Here is a 21,216-nt window from a genome sequence, read left to right on the forward strand (position 1 = left end):
AATTGTGATGGTCCGAAAACAATCGGAAGCCTTACCGTTCAAAACGATGCTGCAGAGTTGCGAGTTGGTCCATAGACAGCGGTGGTACATTATTCCATGGTAATCCACCCTAAATCCTTAGGTTTATCCTCGAGATCAGCCCGCTTAGGTTCACATCCATGACAGCCATCCATAACGATGAGCACAAGTGGCTCCATCGAGTGCACGTAAAAAACCAGAAGTTTCGGTTTCGCTTTCGAGTGGATGCAAGGTGAGGCTGGTTTGAGCGCGACTAGCTTGTGCGCTTTAGAAGCGACTCTATGCTATAATGAAATGACTAAACGTTTTGTTATGATGGCGGTGTTATTTTAGCAGATATACACTCATGCAGATGTAACATGGTGCAATTTTAGAGGGAGTAGAAGGCTGATTGTTGCGGAAGATATGCGTTTTATCAGCACGTCAGTACGAGTGTACTGTGCCGAGTGTACTGTGCCGTCGTTAATCCGCTTACAATATGTGGCAGTCTCTTAAATGTGCGTTGCCTTATGCCAGTGGTCGGTTCGTTAACTCACTTCAACCGAATTAAAATCCTGACTACACCACGTCTCCACTGCTCAAGCTTCAAGGATGGTGACACATAATTCAGGAGCTCATTTTGTTTGCGCAAGAATTCGCGCTTTGAAATAACAGTGAGACAAGGGAGGATGGATGAATGATTCCATTGCAGAAGCCGGAAATTCAAACTTTTGAGCCGGCTCAGTGCTGATACACGAATTTTCGAGATATTCTTGTGAAATCAAGATGCTTATGAAATAGAGCACGAGGCAGAGGGGAAATAACAATAAAAATGTTATGCTGGTGTGCAGAGAGAAAGGAGCACCTTCTAACATTGTTCAATGCAATCGAAAGCAGCACACGGTACGAGTGAAAAGATGTCCACAGAATGCACTTGATACCTGCATTACAATCCCTAGAATATACCTACATGAACAAATGCTGCTCCACATACTAAACAGAAGCTTGGTAGCACGATATAGGTTTCCTTCTACGGATTTGCTACATTTCAAGTATTCCTAGCAACAATCTGCAGCCAGGCTTTGGCATCCTACATAGTAATAAAACGCAGGCATGATAGCCTTTGTGAAGCATTGTCATTGGTCCAAAGTGAGTGCAATTAACCCACAACAATCGCGCAGGAAATTGGCACTGTTTACTCGAGCTTGAGTTACTAGCTGCAATTTTAAAAATCTTTCTCTGTGCAAAGGTACATTACTAAATGTGCTCAAAGCTGAAACTCTTGGAAGTACTCAAGTTGAAGTGGATGTTGAGTCCTCAAATTTTAGCACTGCACAGAGCCTGCACGTTGGTGTGTAACCTGAAGAAATAGTTTCTATGCTAGTCACCAGTCTGCTAAGCCGTATGTGGCAATATATTTTGCCTCTACATATAAATACATTTTTAACTAAATGTTTCTTTTTAATGAAGAATAGCTGTAAACTAGCTCCTATCTGAACTTCTATTTTCCTTCACATTTTCTTAATATGAGGGTGTCTCCAAGTGTGATAAAGACTGAGCAGACATCCCTGCATTTCCTTTTATATCTCTTTCTTTAACTAAATGTTTCATATGGTCTTTAGAAATTTGAACTGCTGTAAACTAGCCGTATGTGGCAATATATATAGCATCTCTCCAAATGCATTTAAAAAAAAAAAAAACTTTTACTGCACTTAAAGGACGTCACCACGTGATCTAGGCGAAGCAGACCAGTGCCATGCCTCGCTAAAATAATACTTTGTCTAAGGTTCTTGAAGTTACACAGACATGCTTTGCACTTGTTCAGGTAAAGCAGCCCATCAAAAGCAAAAAAAGTGAATTCCAGACAAGAATAGAAGACATGAAGTAACAATTTCTCTTTAATATTAGCGAAACTCAAGATGTGTTTGCACTTGATGCCTTTTTTGTACGTCGCGTCTTCTTCTTCTTAAAGTCTGGAGGTATGGTTGAAATAGGCTCGCGTTCAGCAACAGTTTGATGCCGTACCCGTTGTCTGAAAAGAATGCCGCACATTAGACTCCTTCAACGACAAAACTAGGGTATTCAATAAAAGCACAGAATCAGTTACAGTGCCATGCAAACCAAATGTGAATATATCTGAGAAGTAGGGGTGCTCAAGTAAGTGAAATAAATCTTAAATGAATACTACAAACATGATAAAAAAAAAACTCGAATATAAAATCGAACACAAAATCACATTTCCTTATTTTTCAATAGAAACATGAAAAGCATAGTATTAAAAAAAAACGTTTATATGTACACTGACATATGCATGCAATACTGTTTAGAATTAGAAATCTTTATAACTATGGAGCTTGTAGATAACAAACGACTGCTTTTACTTCTCTAGAGGACTGCCCAAAAAAAGACGCAAATGTTACCAGATGTTTCTACAGTTGTGTGCTTGCTTCAGGAGACATGTGCGATACTTCAGCATCACATTCTTAGGTTGTGATGAGATTGGCCAAATGATAAAGACTATCATAGCCACTTAGTGATGATCGGGGGTTCGAATGAAATTTGAAAAATTCAGCATCCACATACAGGTACGTGCCTCTTCAAGAAACAAAAGCAGTACATTATATTTTGGAACTAACTTTGGATTGCTTCCAAGCAGGTAATCTGGCAAAGGCTGTCCAGCTTCACGAAGGAGATGCACAATGCTCTTCAAGCGACCCTCTGTTACGTCATCTTCCGTGAAGAAGGTGATGGCCTTTCCTGGATGACCAGCACGGCCCGTTCGACCTGTACAACAACCATGGGAGATTGACAATTTCTCACTAGGAGGTGAGTAAGAAACCAGGTACAAAACTGTTTTGATAGGTACCCTTTTAGAAGCGCGAATTTCTGCAAACTCTAGATAATGGACAAGCACCTTCACAAGGCTCAGCTGCAAGGTACGATACAATGCACCTGGTTTTCCCGCTACTAGCATAATTTGTTTTTAAATTGGCAGCAATGAGATTGTTAAAGGGCAGGAAGTTTGCTCAAATTAAAAGGCAATTACTGTCTTATTTCTGCTTCTACCATTCGATTCATTATGCTAGACAAATTACGCATGTCTAATATATCCCAATACCCCCTGATGGCATATCTGAAAGCATCCAACAAGCCCCACTGCAAGAATATCCAAATGTCATTAACTTCATTTTCGTGCACTATGTCTTCTTAAAGGTCACTAAACGGTGTCCAGCACTCAAGGCATACGCACCAATCCTGTGAACATATGACACGACGGAGGGTGGCACGTCATAGTTGATGACAAGACCCACGCCTTGGAAGTCCAGACCACGTGCCAAGACCTCGGTGCAGATGAGTACCCAGACCTGTCCCGACCGGAAAGCCCGCACAACACGATCACGCTGGGCTTGCGTTCGCTCGGCGTGGATCACGTCCACGTTTATGCCATCATAGACGAGCTCGGCAAAGAGTTCCTTGGCACGCTGCTTGCTCTGTACAAACACGAGGACAGGTGGCTGGAGCTTGCCCTGTACACAGGTAATGAAAAAAAAGCTGCTGTGTTTGAACAAACGTAATGCACAAATGCATACTTCATTGAGATATAGCATGTTCATGAACACTGCAGAAAATTGAACACAAAGTACAAAAGCAAGCATTTACATATTAGTATTTATAATAGAATTCAGAACTAGTGGACTGCTGGTTAAGCCTTTCCATAAGGTAAACATGATGTTATGAACTGTGCCATGAATTCTGGTCAGCGCACACAATGCACCATGGCAGGTCTTGAATTTTTATGGTGTAAAAATGCTGCCACTCCCTTTACAGTTTCCACGTCCACGAAGGGCTGAAAAAGAATACTCTGTTCTTCATTTTTTATGCAATTGATACACCATAAAGAAGCTTGGTAGCAAACTTCCACAGCTGTTACTGAATGCAGCTTTCAGTTGTGCTGCAAAAAATAACATAATAAAGAAAAAAGACTGCATCTTTTAATGCATAAAAAGACTGACCTCCTTGACGAGTCCACGAATGGCGAGAAGTTTTCCTGACTCACTGCCCACAAACTGAAGCTTTTGGTCCACAAGGTCTGCAGCTGCATTCCTGTGTGCAAAGGCAAAGTTCCATGACTACGCTTGTTTGTCAAAAGATCTTTTTCTGAACGAAAGATTTTTCAAGCTTGCTTACAATTTTAAATGCTCGACTCAACTCTTACATGCTGTGAACACGGGGTTCACAATCAGAGAACATTAAACAGGTGATTATCGAAATTAATCAAAGATTTACGTTGAACCGTTAAAAAAAATCTCATAATGAAAGGAATTTGTTTTTCTTTTTACGTAGGCACAATATACTAGTACAAGACTGCAATTTTTACCAAGTTTTAGATAACAAGTTAGCAATCTTATGGACACACCTCATAATGAGAGGTGTCCATAACATTGCTAACTTGTAATCTAAAACCTGGTAAAAATTTCAATCTTGTACTATTGTGCCTGCGTAAAAAAAACAACAAATTCTGGTGCTTTGATTCTTGGAAAATGATGTGCAAGTGTTCGCTGTACTTCGAACCTCTGGTTATTGTAACAATAATGAAAGTGAATGCTCAAGGGCAAGCTTGCTCTTGAAAAATGAAAAAAAAAAAAAGTATTTTAACAAAAGTTCTTTTTTCACAGATTTAGGACATGAATACGTCTAATAGACTTCTTTGATATGCTGGAAAATTCTATGAAAAACAAACATCTATTATGCCATGAAGATCTGATTTGTTCTGGAATGTCTGCTGGCCAGAATGGCAACCCACCGTATTCCTACGGTGAGCGAGAGAAAAGCGTCGAGGTGAAGCCTGCACCAGGCCTCCACTTGGTCAGTAGCCGTGGCACTGAACAGGGCTCGACGCATCAGTGGGCTTGCGCTGCATGCTTGGCAAACCTTGGCAAGCTGCTCACGGAAGCCTCGGGGGCCTCCCGCATTTTCAAACAGCTTGTCGGACTCGTCCAGGATTAGCCACTCAACCCTGCAGTAGATAGACCACCGTGTAGAAGAGCGAGAAGCCGTAAGACAACTCTGCACTGCTGGTTCCTTACAGTTTAGTGAATAACAATTTGTAGTGCTTCCACTCTTACTTGGGCTTTTTATAGCATGCTTGACTGGTTATTGTCGAGTGCTCTAAAGTGCTTTTGCAAGGCGGTCTATATTTTGCACTGTTGAACATAACCATGATTCGATAGAATCCTGGTCACATGGCTCTTCTCAGGAAGCAACTGAATGTTTAGCTGAGCGAGCCTTTCTCTGACTCTAATCTCAAGGGAGGTCCAAGTTGCTGCAAACCGAGGTGGAGCATGGTAGACAGCAATAGTACATTAGAAAGACCAGTAGTACTCCAGGATAGTTTAACACAACATGGGCAAAAATAGAATTCCCTTCAGTCAATGCCTTATTGCAACAGGTCGCAGTGATGCAACTTCAGCAAACCGCATTACAGCAGTGCCAACTGCTGATTATGCACTAAAAAGGCACTTATTACTTTGCACTGATACGATAAGAAAACGACAACTTGTCGCAATTTTTTACAATTATATTTCTGTATATTAATGTGCAAATCTGTAAACTTGTTTTCTTTAAATATAATACCGCATGCTATATGCAAGAAAAGCCTGTGAAGTCATACATGGCATTAGGCCTACCTGTTAAGAGTGAGCACTCCGCTGTCTGTCAGACAAAGTAGCCTATTCGGTGTACACACCAATATATCTGTAAGAAGAGGAACAGTTGAGCAAATGGTAAAAAAGAAGTTGCAAACATCACTTCAATCAAGCTCGTCTTGCAGTGCAATTTGCTGACATAAAATGACTTGCACTGGCATATCCAGGGAGTCCCTGATGACTAGAAACAGCACGCTCTATGAAATCAAATTTCTATCAGTAATGCTGCACAAATTGGACTTCCCGAAACACAATTAGATGCCACAGGATCAACCTAAGCTGCACTTACAAAATTACAAAAGGTGCAACTGCCATAGAAAGGAGTAGGCATCCCAGTGGTCTGATCCTCACAGATGATCTGATATATCTGCTGATACATCTTTTTTGAGAAGGCAGTGATCCCGGTTACTGTTGATTTGGCCAATATACAAGACATTATTAGTTAATCCAACATCTCAAGCACTTGTTCTCACATCACTGAACTAAGGCATTATTAGAACTCTTGGAGGATGTTATTAGTTTAATTAAGAGGAAAGTAGGGATGTGAACAGAGGGGCACGCAACACCATGGATCGACAAGTTTAAGCAAAGATAAAGCACAAGAATAGTAGAACTCAAGTGCGAGCTACGTCAGCATAAAAATTTTTTTAAAAGCTTGAAAATACTGTCTTGTGGTTGTGATGGCGGAGAAAGCAGAACGCTGTCAGTAAAGAGAAAACAGTTCATTCGGCAAACTTGTGCCCAGTAAAATAAGAACTCAAAGTACAAGCGATGCACTTGTACACTGATAGTGGCGATCAAATCGTCGGCCATCGGTAATCTGATAATTGGCGAGACACGTTGTCTTTTATACATAAGTGATCGAGCTTTCCAGCATTATCGCCGGGGCTTGCATAAGCTCCCAAATAAACTTGATTATTCATGTCCTGCGCGTAATCTTAGCAAAACAATCTGAAACAATTGTGAAGCTTCTCAAACATTGTGGCAGGCCTGTGCCGAGTGGTGCTAACAGTTTTTATTGGTGAAACTCAAATACATCAAAATTAATAAAAGAAATAAGGGCACACGGCAATACAATGCCTAAGATCTACAAGTTACACCAGACTATTTAATCTGCCAAGGTACGAAGACCATCCCTGTTATTATGAACTGGTAAATATTCTCTGACAGCTTCATGCAAGGCTCAGGCTTTGAAAACAAGATCTGACGGAACGAAGCAGGATTTCAAAACTGACCCAACTTCCGCTGAGCTTTGGGTAGGCGCGACCGGGCAGATGAGAGGCTGCTGAGAAGATAAACGTGAAGTCCTGTGTCACGAATGAGCTGCAGGCATTCACGGTAGGTCTGCCGTGCCAGCTCACGTGTTGGTGCTAGGATTACCGCCCGAAAGCCACCCTTCTGCTGCTTGCTGCCCTCCTTTTTGCCCTTGACAGCTGGTGGTGGTTTCTATGGTGAGTGGGTAACCAGAGTGATTATTGAGAGTCAATTGAGAGCATTGTCCATTAAAAGAAAAGAAAGGATTAGATAAGAAGAAGCAAGAATGAAGCTGAATAATAGGGCAAGAGTTGGTGCAAAAAACTAGAAAAGAAAAGTGGGCTGGAGCAATAAAACAGTCCCCTTGATTTAATGCAGCTGCAACCTGTAAAGTACAGTTACACAAAAGTTGAAATTGCTGGTACATTTACTATATAATGGCCTAAACAGACGCTGGTGGCGGGACACATGCCAAATGTGTAGAGTAATTTGTCGTAATAGTATTTCAGATAAGAAAATCATTGTGGCCACATTACTGGGCTATCTGGACGGAGCATGTCCAAACAGTGAATATCATAAGGTTGCTTTTTTGAATGCAATTACTTGAAGTGACGGTATGACTGAGTTTTATTTATTTTTATTTATTTACTTGAACATACTGTTAACCCACATTTGTGGGTCAGTACAGGGAGGGAGTACATAAAATACCAATTGATATATGAAGAACACTCAAAGAACATCAAATTTCAACGACAATAACAAAGAAATCCGAAATATCAAGATCATCAACAAGTGGCATGACATGAAACGTAGAACATCAAGATACCATCCAATGAATTTCAGGGAACGCAGCTCTCAAGCAAATTTTCAAACGCCTTTATATCAGTGCACTCAGCAATCTGTGAAGGCAGTCCATTTTATTTTTCAATAACATTGGGAAAAAACGAATACCATAAGGCATTTGTGCACGTGGCATAAGGTTTAATGGTTTAATGGCTGCACTATGATTTATTCTTTTGCTAAATCTACCAGCTTGTTGTATGCACTATATACTTTTATCACTATTTATGTGACCCTTCAGAATTTGAAACAATATTTTTTTTTTATTGATTTTATTCAGACACAGAGTCAGTCTTGGATGGCAAGGCTAAAGGCAGAACACTGTCTGCCTGACTGAGGCCTTGTCACCCATACATTGCTCCAACAATGAGGCAGCATAGAACACAAGGGCCTTTATTCTGTTCCTCTTTTGTCTAATATCAAGCAATTCCAATTGACATGAACTTAGCATCTCGGTAACTGAGTCTGATTTTTTGTACCCAGAACATATGAATATGGCTGTGAGTCTTTGGATTCTTTCCAGTTCAACAATTAGGCCTTTTTGATGAGGGCTCCAAACTACGGCAGCATACTCTAGAACAGGACAAATAGAAGTTTTGTTTTTATATTTATGTACACCAAGGAGGCAGGCGAGTTTGGCATCGCTGGTGACACCAAAGTGTGCACACTGTGCGTTGAATGCTTGGCCTTTAAAAACGGTGACATGGTGATTTAAAGGTTCACAACGCTGTAGTGACAAGTTCGGCTTCATTCTTGTGGCTATTGAGTCAATTCCTTTGCTATGCGCATGGCTGAAGTGTCAAGAAACACTGTTAACGTCCGTGATACTTTACCTATTTCTTGAGGTCAGAATTCAATGAACCAGCGTTAGAGCACACTTAGTATGTGGCTTACATAGCACTTGGAAAAAGTGTTCCATCAATGTCCGACTCACCTGAAGCTGTGCAATGATGGGGATGAGGAATGCAGCAGTCTTTCCTGAACCAGTTGGTGCACAGCACAGTAGCTCCCTCCGCTGTACAGAAAAAGAATAAAAGATGACATGCGTTGTTACCACAAGGCGCTACAGCAAGGTTTATCTAGGTAAAACCTGTATAAAATAAAATCATATGGGAATAAAATCTCTAAATGGAAACTGCAGACAAGTGGCCAACACAAGATGAAGAGGGAAGTTAGGTAACACTGCTTTGCTGCACACACTAGATGACAGTGGAGGTGGTGCCTAAGGCTGATGAACACCCTACTGCAAATTTCACATACTGCTATCGAAATTAGATCACAATAAAACAAGCTATGCAGGAAAATAATGCTCATCTGTGGTGTTCAAAAGTATGAGAACAAAACAAACCAATAATCCCTGGCTTAACTGATCACCCTGGTTACTGATCATGAAGGAACAGAATAACTACTATATTCTTTCTACCGCAAATTGCAGCCTACGATCTGTTTTGGTGAATGAGTCCAAATTAGAAATTAGTCACTAAAGAGAATACTATTAACTCTACCAGCTCTCCCGTGCAACTCAGAGGCAAGCTAGCGTAATCCTGCCCGCCATTAGTATTCAAGTACAACAAACCACCCATCGAAATTGCTTTCATCTAAGGCAAAGTCTGCAAGAGTGGCCATGTTATGTTTCCTCATGCTTTTCAAAACCAGAGATATTGTTACGGAGAGATGAAGTGAAGTAAGACGAAGAGCCGGAGAAGCTGATTGGCAAGCGTGTTGGTCAGCCATCTTGATTCTTTTTACAATTGTTCTCTTTAAAGGGACACTAAAGAGAAACAATGAATTGGTTTAGATTCATAAAGTGTGCTCGGAGAACTCTTGCGTAGTTTATTTCACCACCATAGGTTTATTAGTAGAGGAGAAAACCAAGTTCAAAGTTTCATTTTTAAATTTCGCACCAAACTTTGTAATTCGTGACGTAAAAGGTTTCAAAGATCATTTAACGTATTTTGGCGCCACTGGCTCGACTAAATTTCCACAAACTCGTTATGTCAAGTCTCTGGCCCCCTCAGAGGACAATCTACTTTGATTTAACCGATTAGGAACTACGTAGGCCCAAGCAGGCGCCGTCAAAAATATGTGACGTCACGGCAAATGGTGCGGGAATTCCAAGGTGGCGTCGCCACCTGTATTTTCTTTTTGCGCGTTTTCTCGCTTATTAAGCGTCTTCTCGCAGCAAGAGTAGTGTTTTTGGTATCGTGGAAGACTACTTTACTAATGCGAGAAAAATCATTTTGCTCTTTAGTGTCCCTTTACATCTTGTACGTACCCAAGCAAGTCTGTAATAATATGACACAGTAATGTGACGAGTGGAGCACACCTCAAGCATGGCAGGGATGGCTTGGCGCTGAACAGGCGTTGGTGCTTCATAGCCCAAGTCTTTAACGTTGCGAAGCAGTACCCGGGAGATCTTGTAGCGGATGGCCAGTTCTTCAAAGGTCTCGAGCAATGCTGGAACGTCTGTGCCTTTTGCTCGAATGCGTTGCCTCTTGCTGGGCTTGGGCTGCAGAGGTGTGGATGGAGCAGTTAAAGCCACGGTGATTTGGTGGCTTTCGATGAGCATGCTCAGGAAATGGGACACACGACAGAGAAACATGGAAAAAACGTGTATAAAGCTATCTGGCATTGAACATAGTGATGTAAGCGAACTTGTCCAGCAGAAGGTGGCGAGCTTTTAGTGACGGGTCGGTGCGAACATTTCTGCTGATGAAACACAGACAGCTGCTGACACAAATTTTGTTTGTTGTCAACCAGATGAATACTTTAGTCAGTGATTCTCACAGTGGTGTTACGTGCATGCAAGAGTGGCACTTTGCCTCGCCTTATGCTCCATTAACTCGCTTAGTAGTAGCAGCACTTTATGTGTATGTTTTTCCTTACGTCCATTTCAATTAGCACCCTAACAACCATGTTTGGTTGATATGAACAGTCCCTATTCTAAAACAAAACCCTTAAAACATGTTCCATCTCACTCATTTACATACATGCCATATTATCATCCACATTTCACTTTTTCAGAGAAAGTAAAAAAATGGGTAAACCATTACTCGGGTGTAAACACAAGGCACTTGGCTTCTACAGCCAGCTTCAATCTGGTTTGCAGCGAGAATTAGAATGATGTACTCTAGAACTAATAGAATATATGGAGGCAAATATACAACTCAAAATGAACTGCTTGGCAAAAATATAGAGAGGGTGCCTAAAGCATCACTGAGGTATAACTTCTACTAACTCTGAAAAATTAGACTAGGACCACTACAAATAATGGTAGTATACGAGAAAGTGGGTGGGGAATAGAATCGGATGGGGTTATGAAACACTTTGCTAAAATTGCAAGGCACTGCAAGAAAAATGAAATTCACATGCACTATATTATTGCACATATGACACATCCCCGCCTGTACACAACCTGCTCCATAACTACTGTGCTTGGAAGACAAATAATTTGCGACATGAAATTAATAGTGATACCGGTGTCACACATGCACTTTTGATCGTGGTTAAGGCCGAGCAGGATTAGGCTCGATTCTGATCAGCTTCTGTTACACGGTCACATTTCACCGCAATCAGGCCCGATCTGGCTCAGTCATCGCGATTTGGCTGATGTCTGCACCAAACTCGATCCGGATTAGGCTGTACTGTGTAGCAGCGACCAACTTGTTATCACTATCAAGAAGTACGATCCGGATTGGCCCTGATCGCGATCAAAAGTGCCCGTGTGACACCGGCATAACACAGAATGAACTCAAGTGATTACAAAGCAACTGATGCAGTCTCAGGTGAAAAGCAAAGATCTAGGAAAAATATTCATGTTTCTCACACTCTGTTTTTACTGTTTCCACCGATTCATGCCAATTCAGAGAGCATATAAATGTGTATTTTTGTTTCTAGTATAAGTGCACGAAGAAACGGCTTATGGTGCTGCGAGGCTGCACCACAAGGCAAAATTCATGCGTAATCCACCACTAGGAGCGTTTGCCTAGCTTTTAAAAGTTTCGGTGCAGGTTATGTGTTCGAAAATGCAGCAGCCTGGCTGCTGCGCATTTGCTCTTGCAACACACTCACACTGTACCTATTCATCAACACTGGCAAAAAATGACAGCAATCGTAGCATACCACATGCACCTGCTGATCCATGGCTTCATCACCATCGATCTTCCGCTTGGCACCAGCGCTGGCTGAAAAATTTAAGATGCAAAGCAATTCATGAGCATATAAGGAGATGTAGAAAATATGTTTTGCAATCTGCACACAGCAGTTAAGTGCTAAAAACTAAATGCAATGAACATAATTGTTTTGATTATCTTCTATGCAACATGTAATGTCTTGCAATGCTTACTGTTAAGCAGCATACTGGTCACAAATTCAATGTTGTGGAATGTCTATGATGGCAGTGTAGGTGTGTGCCTGTTTTTTTTTTTTTTTTCAATGCACTACAAGCTAAAAAAAATGACAATAACTAGCAGCTGCATCACTGAGCCATGTAGCATAGCTTAAAGCTGGATAATCTTCTCTACTAGCCGCAAATTCGCTTGGTTGTAAAACATGGTTTACCGGTAGAAAAACGTGTTTCTGCGTGTGCTGTCTGCGCTTACCCCGTCACACCAATGAAGTCGCTGTAATATGCACTGTCTTTGAACTTGTACTGCTTTATGTTAAAAAAAAAGAGAAGCATGACAAAAATGTCAGAATGGAATGTATGCAATGTAATTTTTTTTTTTCATTAATAGGCAATTAGTATCTGGAGGGTGTTGACAATGCCTAGGGTGGGGTACATGGAACTTTTACGCTGTGTTGCCACACACGTTTTGCTTTTATGCTGCTGTTCTGGATAAACGTGCCTTAAACGATATTTCAGGAGTGTGGTCCAGCCATTCATCATAAGCCTCTTTTTTATTCAATTAAACACTACAATGGACAACGCTGAAAGACAAACATATGCATACGGTAGCATATGTTTATCTGTGTGGAAGTTATCATCAGTGTAGAAGCTGCCGATCATATGAATGCGTATCATAGAAACGTAGTAGTTGCAGTGGTGCCAGTGCACTACAGAAAAGAGGAAAATTCTACGAACACTGAGCTGAATCTTTGTAGTAACTTAGCTTTTTTACACTCATGACAGAACTCATCTGCAGATCGTAGAAGTGCTTCTATTTCATGATGATGTTACCGCGCAGAAATTTTCGCGTCGCTGAAGTCCCTACAACGTTAACACAGTGCTTAAACATCCAATGACAGCCTAGTTTTACCGCACAATCTGTCCATAGAACCTTGCACATTATCACTCTATGCGGTCTTCGATATATCGCAGGCGTGTTCCGTGTGGTAAAATCTGAACTGTAGATGAGCGTGCTTACCGTGTTCGCTGTGAACCCCATCTTCGGAGTCCGATACTGCAGCATTTTCCGGCTGTTTTTTTGCAAGCTGAAAAGAAGGACCGCATGTATGTAGCAAGTTTCGGGCACGTTTAGCTGACAAATCCGGATACCTTAAAACGCTCCGCGTCAGATCTGAACTTGTTGACGTTGAAGTTCACGCCAACGCAAAGCTTCTTGAAAAAATCGTTCGTGTTCATGCTGACATGCGCGAGAAATACGGCCGCCGTTAGTCACACATGGTTCAACCCGAAAATACCGCAAATGATGCACAGGATTGGCTTGGCTTGTCCGCGTACAGATTAAAACAAGTGTTTATCTCGATGCGGCTGCACTGGTAGCGTGCAGTTACGGTGGCCACGGACCTGTGAGCCTATGAGGCCACTCACGCGCCTCGCCTTTATCTCGCCTGTAGTGTCATTTCTTTACACTACCTCTGGTCCCACGTCTTAGCAGGCTTGAAATCCCTCCACTCAGTTCACTTGAACCATTGTGTGCAAGAATTGTGTGAAAAATTGTGACTGGGCATCCTAATGTCTAACGATGATGATGATGATGAAAACATTTATTAAAATTTAAAGAAAACGGGGAGAAGACGTCAATTTACTTTCGCCTAGTTTGAGAGGTGAAGCCAAGTGAAACACAATCTTACGTGCTTACTAGGTGAAAAGGGACTAATGCACAGCACAAAGGTCATAGAAACGAGCTCCCGTCTTTCGAGCCCCTTCAACCCGAGCTGTACCAAGGACGCTGGTTGAAATGATTAGTATGTGCACATATTGGTAAGTGTTGCATGGACGTTCTTGAGATGATTGTGACCAGGGGCAGCTACTCTTCTTTTTTTTGTTGGTGGGAGGGTGGGGGATTCGCTCAATGTAAGACCGGGGCGAGGCGGACGTACTTATAGAACAATACTGAAAAAGAAATAATGACGAAAGCTCTAGAAATTCAGCTACGTTGGCTTGCAAATTTTTTTACTTCTCTATATCGGGTCAATGACAGCGAACTGTCAACGAAATATGAAGCTGCCAATGACAGGTAACGACTTCCAGATAAAAATATTCAACTGTTTTTACCTGGTTTTAACTGGAACCAGCTGGAAGCCAATGGTTTATCAAGTGGTTCCAGTTGGTCCCCAGCAGGAACCAGTCCAGTCTGGAAATGGAACAAGTTGGTCAGGAAACAGAACCAGCTGGAACCAGTTGGTCTGGAAATGGAACAACCTGGAACCAGTTGGTCAGGAAGTGAATTAAACAATGTGGCCTGGAGCTAGAACGTAAGTACAAGCTGATCTAGAAGGAGCCTTTTTGTTTCGGTAGAACCACCTGCACCACAGGCTAATCGCGCCCTGGATTATAGGAGCACTGACACAAAAATTTTGCGTCTTGTTTTTTTTTTCTGTTGCAATAAGTAGCTAACGACCCACTTATCACGGCTGGAAAGCTCAATTGCTGGAGCGCGCGACGGTTAATTATTTGGAGACTATTTTATAGCGCCCAGTCGCAGTTTCGGTTTCAGAGAGCGCCGAGTGAGGCGGAACCCAGAGTGGTTTTCTGGCTTCGTGAGCACACAAAACCACGTGAACATGAGCACTGCACTGCGTTGACAACTTTTTTCAACGAAGACTTCCTGGGTGCTCTCTTAGACGTTGTATATATGCGTGACTCCCCAAAAGTTCACTGCCGAGGCAAGGACGTCAGCCTTTGTACTCCCGTGCAAGTCTTCCCCCTCTTTCCGTGCCGAGGCAAGGACGTCAGCCTTTGCACTCCCGTGCAAGTCTCCCCCCCCCCCCTTTCCGTTGAAAATGTCTGCTAGGAGAGAGCGCTCGGCAGCCAACACAAACGCTTGACGCAGGTGGCGCCTGGTTGTTTACACGAAAACCAAAGGCGCGTTTCGCGTGTAGTGGCGCGACGCGCACTTTAAAATTGATTTTAAATATGTTCTAGGCTATATTATCCGTTGATATTTCGTAGATGATGGGTGTGTGTCCACACAAGTCTATCCCACAAGTTATCTCGCCTTCCAAATTTTGGGTCAGTGCTCCTTTAAATGTAGAATTCATGCGAGTCCCCTGTGGTCTCTGAGTGCGCAAGCCGTTCAGGCAATGTAACACGAGCTATATTCCCGCGTTTTGGAGGCCATCAACGAGTGTCTTAGCAGAGGAAATGAAATTTAAAGCTTAGAGTGAGTTCATATTTGTTTCACCAAAGGTTCGTTGCCCTATGTTTAAAAAATTGGAACACTGTCATAAACAATACTTGCTTATTGGGTTTGGTTGCAAGTCAAAATTTTCAGTTCTGCTCATATTGTATGCAGACCGAATTTTATGCTTCCCCAACTGCATTGTATGTGTCTTCAAACCGATACATTCATATATATATGCTTGTGGTAAACATTTTGCTCATGCTGATTTAGTGTGGGCCCTGCGTCATTGACACTTGTGTCACGGGTATTTATATTGGCACTGGTCCAAGTTGGGAGCAGAAGCCAACAACTACCGACTGGGACGAGCTGGCAATTGGTGACAGCTGGGACCATGGAGGTGGAAAGTTCCAGCTGGGACCAGCATTGCGAGTGGTTCCAGCTGGGAATCGTTCCATAACGCAGTTCAACTGGTTCCAGCTAGAATCAGTTAGAAATATTTCACCTGGATAGAGTGGGCTAGAACTAACCGCGGCCAAAATTTTCTTCGAGCTAATAAAACAATGAAATGGCGCTGATGTCAATCTGAACGCCGGCTACATATTTATGTGTGACCTCCGCTTACCTTGAAGGAAGGAAGGAACACAAAAGGGAGAAGGCAGGGAGGCTAACCAGACCGCAGTCCGGTTGGCTACCCTAGGCTGGCGGAAAGGGAAGAGGAGTGGAAAGATGGGAGAGACAAAGAGAGAGAGGGGGGAGTGAGAAAAAAAGGAAATGATCAATAAATGCGCTGACACGTATGTGGCGGTGGCACTGTACAACAGTCATAGGCGTTCACAAATTCGTAGTGCTTTAACTGCCTTGTGGGCCGCCGAGCGATGGGGACGGTGCTCCAGCATGCATATGCACGGAGAGCGGCCGATCGTCCAATCGTCGCATCGCATCAGAAAGAGTTCGTCTTTCAAAGGCACAGCGAGGGCAGCGGCATAACAGATGATCAATGATCTTGTTTCTCTTGTTTGGCCACATTGTTGCACTTGCTCCTGCATCCTGCAGAGAGCGGCAGTGGGTGTGCAGTCTGCAGCTCGTCGTCAGCAGCTCGTCAGACGGGTCGTACAAGCCACCAGAGTAGTCTAGTATCACTGGTCTCCCCCTCCGCTCGTCCCGTCCGTGTGAGTGGGGGACATTTGTGGATACTTCTCCTCGCGAGCTGACGTCACTAGGCTCCGCCTTTATCCCCCGAGGATTTGTTTCCTGTCTGACAGTGGCGCACCGACGGGGGGGGGGGGGGGGGTTGGGGGGTTGTAACCCCCCCCCTGAGGCCGACCTGACCCCCCCCCCCGTAAGTGCTTCACGGTCATTGTCGCCGAGAATCCAGCGTACACGTTGGATTCTCGGCGTTGATTCTCGGCGTCAGACGTTGTTATTTCAATTCAAGAGGTGGTCTGAGGTCGATTTTCTCTCTTTTACTCCAGAAATACGTTGTATTCACCCACATACTCCTAAACTGAAAGAGCGCAAACCGCGTGCTCTGTGGCTCTGCGTTCACTTCCAGTGAAGCGGCTTTGGACGAAAGAAAAGATGCTTTCACGGGTCGTCAGTTTGACCCGTCTTCTTTTCTTGCCCTCTCTGATTATTGCAATAGAGCAAGGAGATATTTCGGAATCTTCGAAACAAGCTATTGTTTTTTTTTATTTGTTTGATTCTCGGGGGAAGTCTAAAAGGGGCTGTGTACAATGATAATGCGCCGCGTGACTTTGCCACAGACGTCGGTGCACAGTGCATGTGACATGAAAAAGTATTACGTATAGCAGCTCATCCAGCTGTGTACGCAGTGCTACATACATGTTTGTCCAGAACAAGAGTTCGCAGTGTTGTTTACCGTTTGTAACGTTATTATCCGGTTCACACGGGCAAACCTAATGCACTTACCTGCACACATGCAAATTATACCTGGTTCAGTGGGACGCTTCTAATGTAATTAGAGATTAAGATATCAAGTGCCTAAATACCATTAAATTGTCGGTGTCAAATGGCTTGATTTAATGGCACTAATGGCGCGACGACGAAATTGCGCAATAAATATATGTTGGTTTTGTCTTGAATGTGCAACTTCTTTCAAATTCTACGTCATAAAACTCATTTTATAGAAATAACAAGCGCTTTCATGTACATTCAATGCCTTACTCGCTATGGAAACGAAACTCGCTTAAGCGTGATGAACATTTCCTGTTGCGATGCCGGTGGCATTCTCGTTACTTTTTCTTAAATCCTTGATATTATAGTGAACACGAATTGTGTCCATCACGGAGCACCTTTGTTTTCCTTTAAATAGTCAATAACGTACGCTCTCCTTGCCGACAAACATTCTTTTTTCATCATATAGATGGGCTCTACAAAACCACGCCCTCTGGATGAAGCTTTTTCATCTAGCGGCCGTGACAAAACACAAAATGAAAATGAAGGCACTCATTCAACGGCAAGCTCTAAAGTATATAGTTACGTGTCACCGCTAAAATGGCATTTATATTCACGGTGTTACCAATTAGCGCCACTTTTTACGTGCAGACGAGCTCTAACGTAATTCTAATTGGCAGGACCGAACCAAGGTAACTATCGATCCTCCAAAACGAAAAAAAAAGGAGAAAAGCATTTGAAGCACTTGGGCCCTTCCAGAGACATATGGTGCGAATCTTCTTTTTCTGCCTTATCACAATGCATTAATTTTGCTAAATATGCAAACTTTCTCATAAACGTTTCACTATTTGGAACCCTGTGCCCATGTCTGTCGCCATGGCAAATATAACAATGAAACACATCGAGGAACAAGCTCTTAATTCATTGCAGCCGCAGTCAAAAATATTTCACAGATACGTCTCAACGACTGTCATTCGAGCGTCAAGAGGTCATAAGTCACAATTATTCTCTCATCTAAATTTATCCAACGAGTATTCAGTTCACCCTTGAAACAGAAGACTCCCTGTCGTTTTTAGATGCCCTTGTAACTTGCAAATGAAACTGTGCAAACACACCTACACAAGTCGATATTTTCAGTTCACTTTAGAACCCCACAAAAATCCGCAATACATCAGTAGTAAAGATATTAATGCGAAGAGCCGGAACGCACTGCAGCACACAACTTTAGAAAGAAAAACAAGAAAAACGCGATATATTCAGGAAACGCGCCAGGAACGGCTACCCAAAATCTTTTATTCAGGAAGCATTTCGCTTCCAAAAACACAACGACGCAAGCTGAGAAATCCAGTAACAGGTGTCCCCTAATCAACATCACGATAGAAATACATATCTCCGCTATCCGTGGCGCCAGCAAAACCATCGCCCGTTTCCGCGGCCGGCTGAGTCGCGTGACAGTAAGAACGCGAATGGCCCGTCGGCTCTTGCGCTTTGCCGCCTTTGTGCCATATACACGTGCAGTCCGAAACGGGAGGGATAAAAACCTGACCGAAGCCAGTTCGAAACCGCTAACGGTGGAACAGTGGCGCGCGCGCGACTTCAAAGCGAAACCACATGTTCGAAAAGCCGCCGGCGTACTAGGCCGCCGAAAAAAGAAGAAAAAAAAAACGGTCTTGTTGACACCCCAGTCCTCCGAGCGTGTGGCCCGTAGCCGACGATAGGGACCAGCGGTTCGTGAAAATGTTTGCAGCATTACGAACACAATAGCGCGTTCTCTGCCTTCTCCTAAAAACCGGCCACCGGAAGAGCGTACCCAAGCCATCTTCAACAAAACTGATTGTACTGGCTGCGACGCGAGCTGCATCAGCGGAACTGAGAGAGACGGGAAAGACGTCCCCAATCCATCGCAGCTGAAGCCAATTACCGGAAATGAATGCTGGCAGGGCTTCGCTTTTCCCCGCGCAAAGCGCAAGAAAAAGAAAAGGAAAAAAAGATGCATGCGTACAGCCTCACAGTCCGGCACTCCTAGTATCCCCCTTTCCCTGTCTCTCATCTAACAGTGGACCTCGACACATCCCCACCCCTTTTTACTCTTCAACTCATTCCCACCGGTCAATAATAATAATAATATCTGGGGTTTTACGTCCCAAAACCAAGATATGATTATGAGAGACGCCGTAGTGGAGGGCTCCGGAAATTTCGACCATCTGGTGTTCTTTAACGTGCACCTAAATCTAAGTACACGGGCCTCTACCATTTCGCCTCCATCGAAATGCGACCGCCGCGGCCGGGATCGAACCCGCGACCTTCGGGTCAGCAGCCGAGCACCGTAACCGCTATACCACCGCGGCGGACTGACCGGTCAATCCCTCGCACTCCTCTGTTCTTTGACCGAAGAGCACTGCCGCCGCCTGCCTCACCCTTTCATACCCACCAAACAAGAAAAGAAGCCCTGTTCATCCCTCCCTCGACCGCTCAAAAAGGAACCGTATGTATTCCCGAAAAGTAGGGGAAAATGTTCACTCAAAGTTCCAAAGATAAGAGGGCGTCGGCGGCGCTTCGAAAAGAGTGTTTTTTGTTTTTTTCGGGGCTTGCGTTTTCTACAGGCAAATGGTGTCGCCAGCGGGGTGGCCGCGCATTTTTAAAGACGATAGTCTTTCTTGGGGAACTTAAACGCAGAAATTTTGGTCTGTCTTTCTGTCTGTCTGTCTTTCTGTTTGTCGGCACGTCCCTCGATTCAGCCACTCGGCCAAAGTTGAACCACTTGCCCAAGGGCCAGCCGTCTTGAACTGGTGCGGCTGTTCATACTTGTGAACGTTGTCGATCAAAAAGTAAAATATCATGCATATCTGAGGTGCAACATCACTAGGTAAGTATTAGGTGGCGTGTTCCTTTAATAGAAAATGCGTACATACGTAATTTTAAGGACCCTAGTTTCTTAAGCTGCGCTGAAAATGCATCAGAATGGAAGCTTGAGCGAGTTGGTATGCGTTCATCTTTGTTGAAACGGCGCTCACTAGAAGACGACGAAGTAAAAGAAGGCACAGGACAGGCGCTGCCTGTCCTGTGCCTTCTTTTACTTCGTCGTCGACTACGCTGACATTTGCCTTCCTCCGAGCCCTTCGCACGATCTCATTGTTGTGTTTCGGTTTCGGTTCTGTATTGCACTGTACGAATGCCATGGGTTGGTGTTGAAAAACTTTAGTTTTGAGAAGGCCAAGAAGGTGAAAAAAATATTAAAAAAATGAAAAATCAGCGTTGTGGGCGGCCTTCAGGCTGCCGGTTGTGGGCGCCGCTCTGGCGTTCCTGTTTAACCCAGGCGACGTGTAAATAAAAGAGTGTGTGGAGAGTACTCGTTGAGTGCGGACGTTTCTCTGCTTCAGCGCTTCGCGCCAAACCGCGTTTTCGGGCTGGCTGGCGTCCCCGCCGGTCGCGTTGGTCACCGCCGGTCTTCGCCTGCTGCTGCGCCGGGACTACCAGCACGCAACACAGCACTCATGTTTCCCGACGTATTGCCAGATGGCGTCCATATCTCACACAGCGCCTCTTCTATCGTCTTTAAACGACATTTGCAGCGAAGCACGCAGATACGCGACCAATTTTTTTTTTAACTTTGTTGACAGAGGACGGACGAGCTGTATTGAAGCGGCGAGAAGAAAGGCAACCTCGTACGCGGCTCGTTCGTCAAAGCGACAGCAAACCCCGGAGGCCGTACAGCTCGAGCACATGACGATATTCGTTTAAGCACATACACTGTGGTTCCTGCATTTATGAGCAAGCCTTGGAGCAACTAGTGTGTGCGTCGACAGCCATGCCGCAGTACCGCACGCACGCAGGGACCCCAAGCAAGCACGAATGCTATGCGAAAATCCATACGTTGCGAAGATGGGAGGAGTAAGACGACGGGGCAGAATGAGTAATTGATTTCAAGGACGCGTGACAAGAAAAAAGGGCTTTGGAAAGTGCGAGAGTTATATTGG

General features: G+C 43.7%; 2 protein-coding genes across 2 annotated transcripts in view; both read right to left on the reverse strand.

The window, feature by feature from the left end:
* Positions 1-182, reverse strand: part of LOC119382778 (Hermansky-Pudlak syndrome 5 protein homolog) — a 43,763-nt gene extending 43,581 nt beyond the window's left edge. The window contains exon 1 of the mRNA XM_037650627.2: positions 36-182. The gene's annotated coding sequence lies outside the window, so the exon portion shown is untranslated. The remainder of the gene's footprint in view (positions 1-35) is intronic.
* Positions 183-1,868: 1,686 nt separating this feature from the next.
* On the reverse strand, positions 1,869-13,497 carry LOC119382781 (probable ATP-dependent RNA helicase DDX52). Its single transcript, XM_037650629.1, has 12 exons — positions 13,294-13,497; positions 13,163-13,229; positions 11,919-11,980; positions 10,123-10,305; positions 8,731-8,811; positions 6,938-7,148; positions 5,685-5,751; positions 4,802-5,014; positions 4,011-4,101; positions 3,248-3,524; positions 2,634-2,781; positions 1,869-2,029 (listed from the first exon to the last, which is right to left on the reverse strand). The coding sequence occupies exons 1-12, from the start codon at positions 13,378-13,380 to the stop codon at positions 1,912-1,914; spliced, it is 1,605 nt and encodes a 534-aa protein (XP_037506557.1). The 5' UTR covers positions 13,381-13,497; the 3' UTR covers positions 1,869-1,911.
* Positions 13,498-21,216: the final 7,719 nt, after the last annotated feature.

This window comes from Rhipicephalus sanguineus, chromosome 2, assembly GCF_013339695.2.
Source record: "Rhipicephalus sanguineus isolate Rsan-2018 chromosome 2, BIME_Rsan_1.4, whole genome shotgun sequence".
NCBI lineage: Eukaryota > Metazoa > Arthropoda > Arachnida > Ixodida > Ixodidae > Rhipicephalus > Rhipicephalus sanguineus.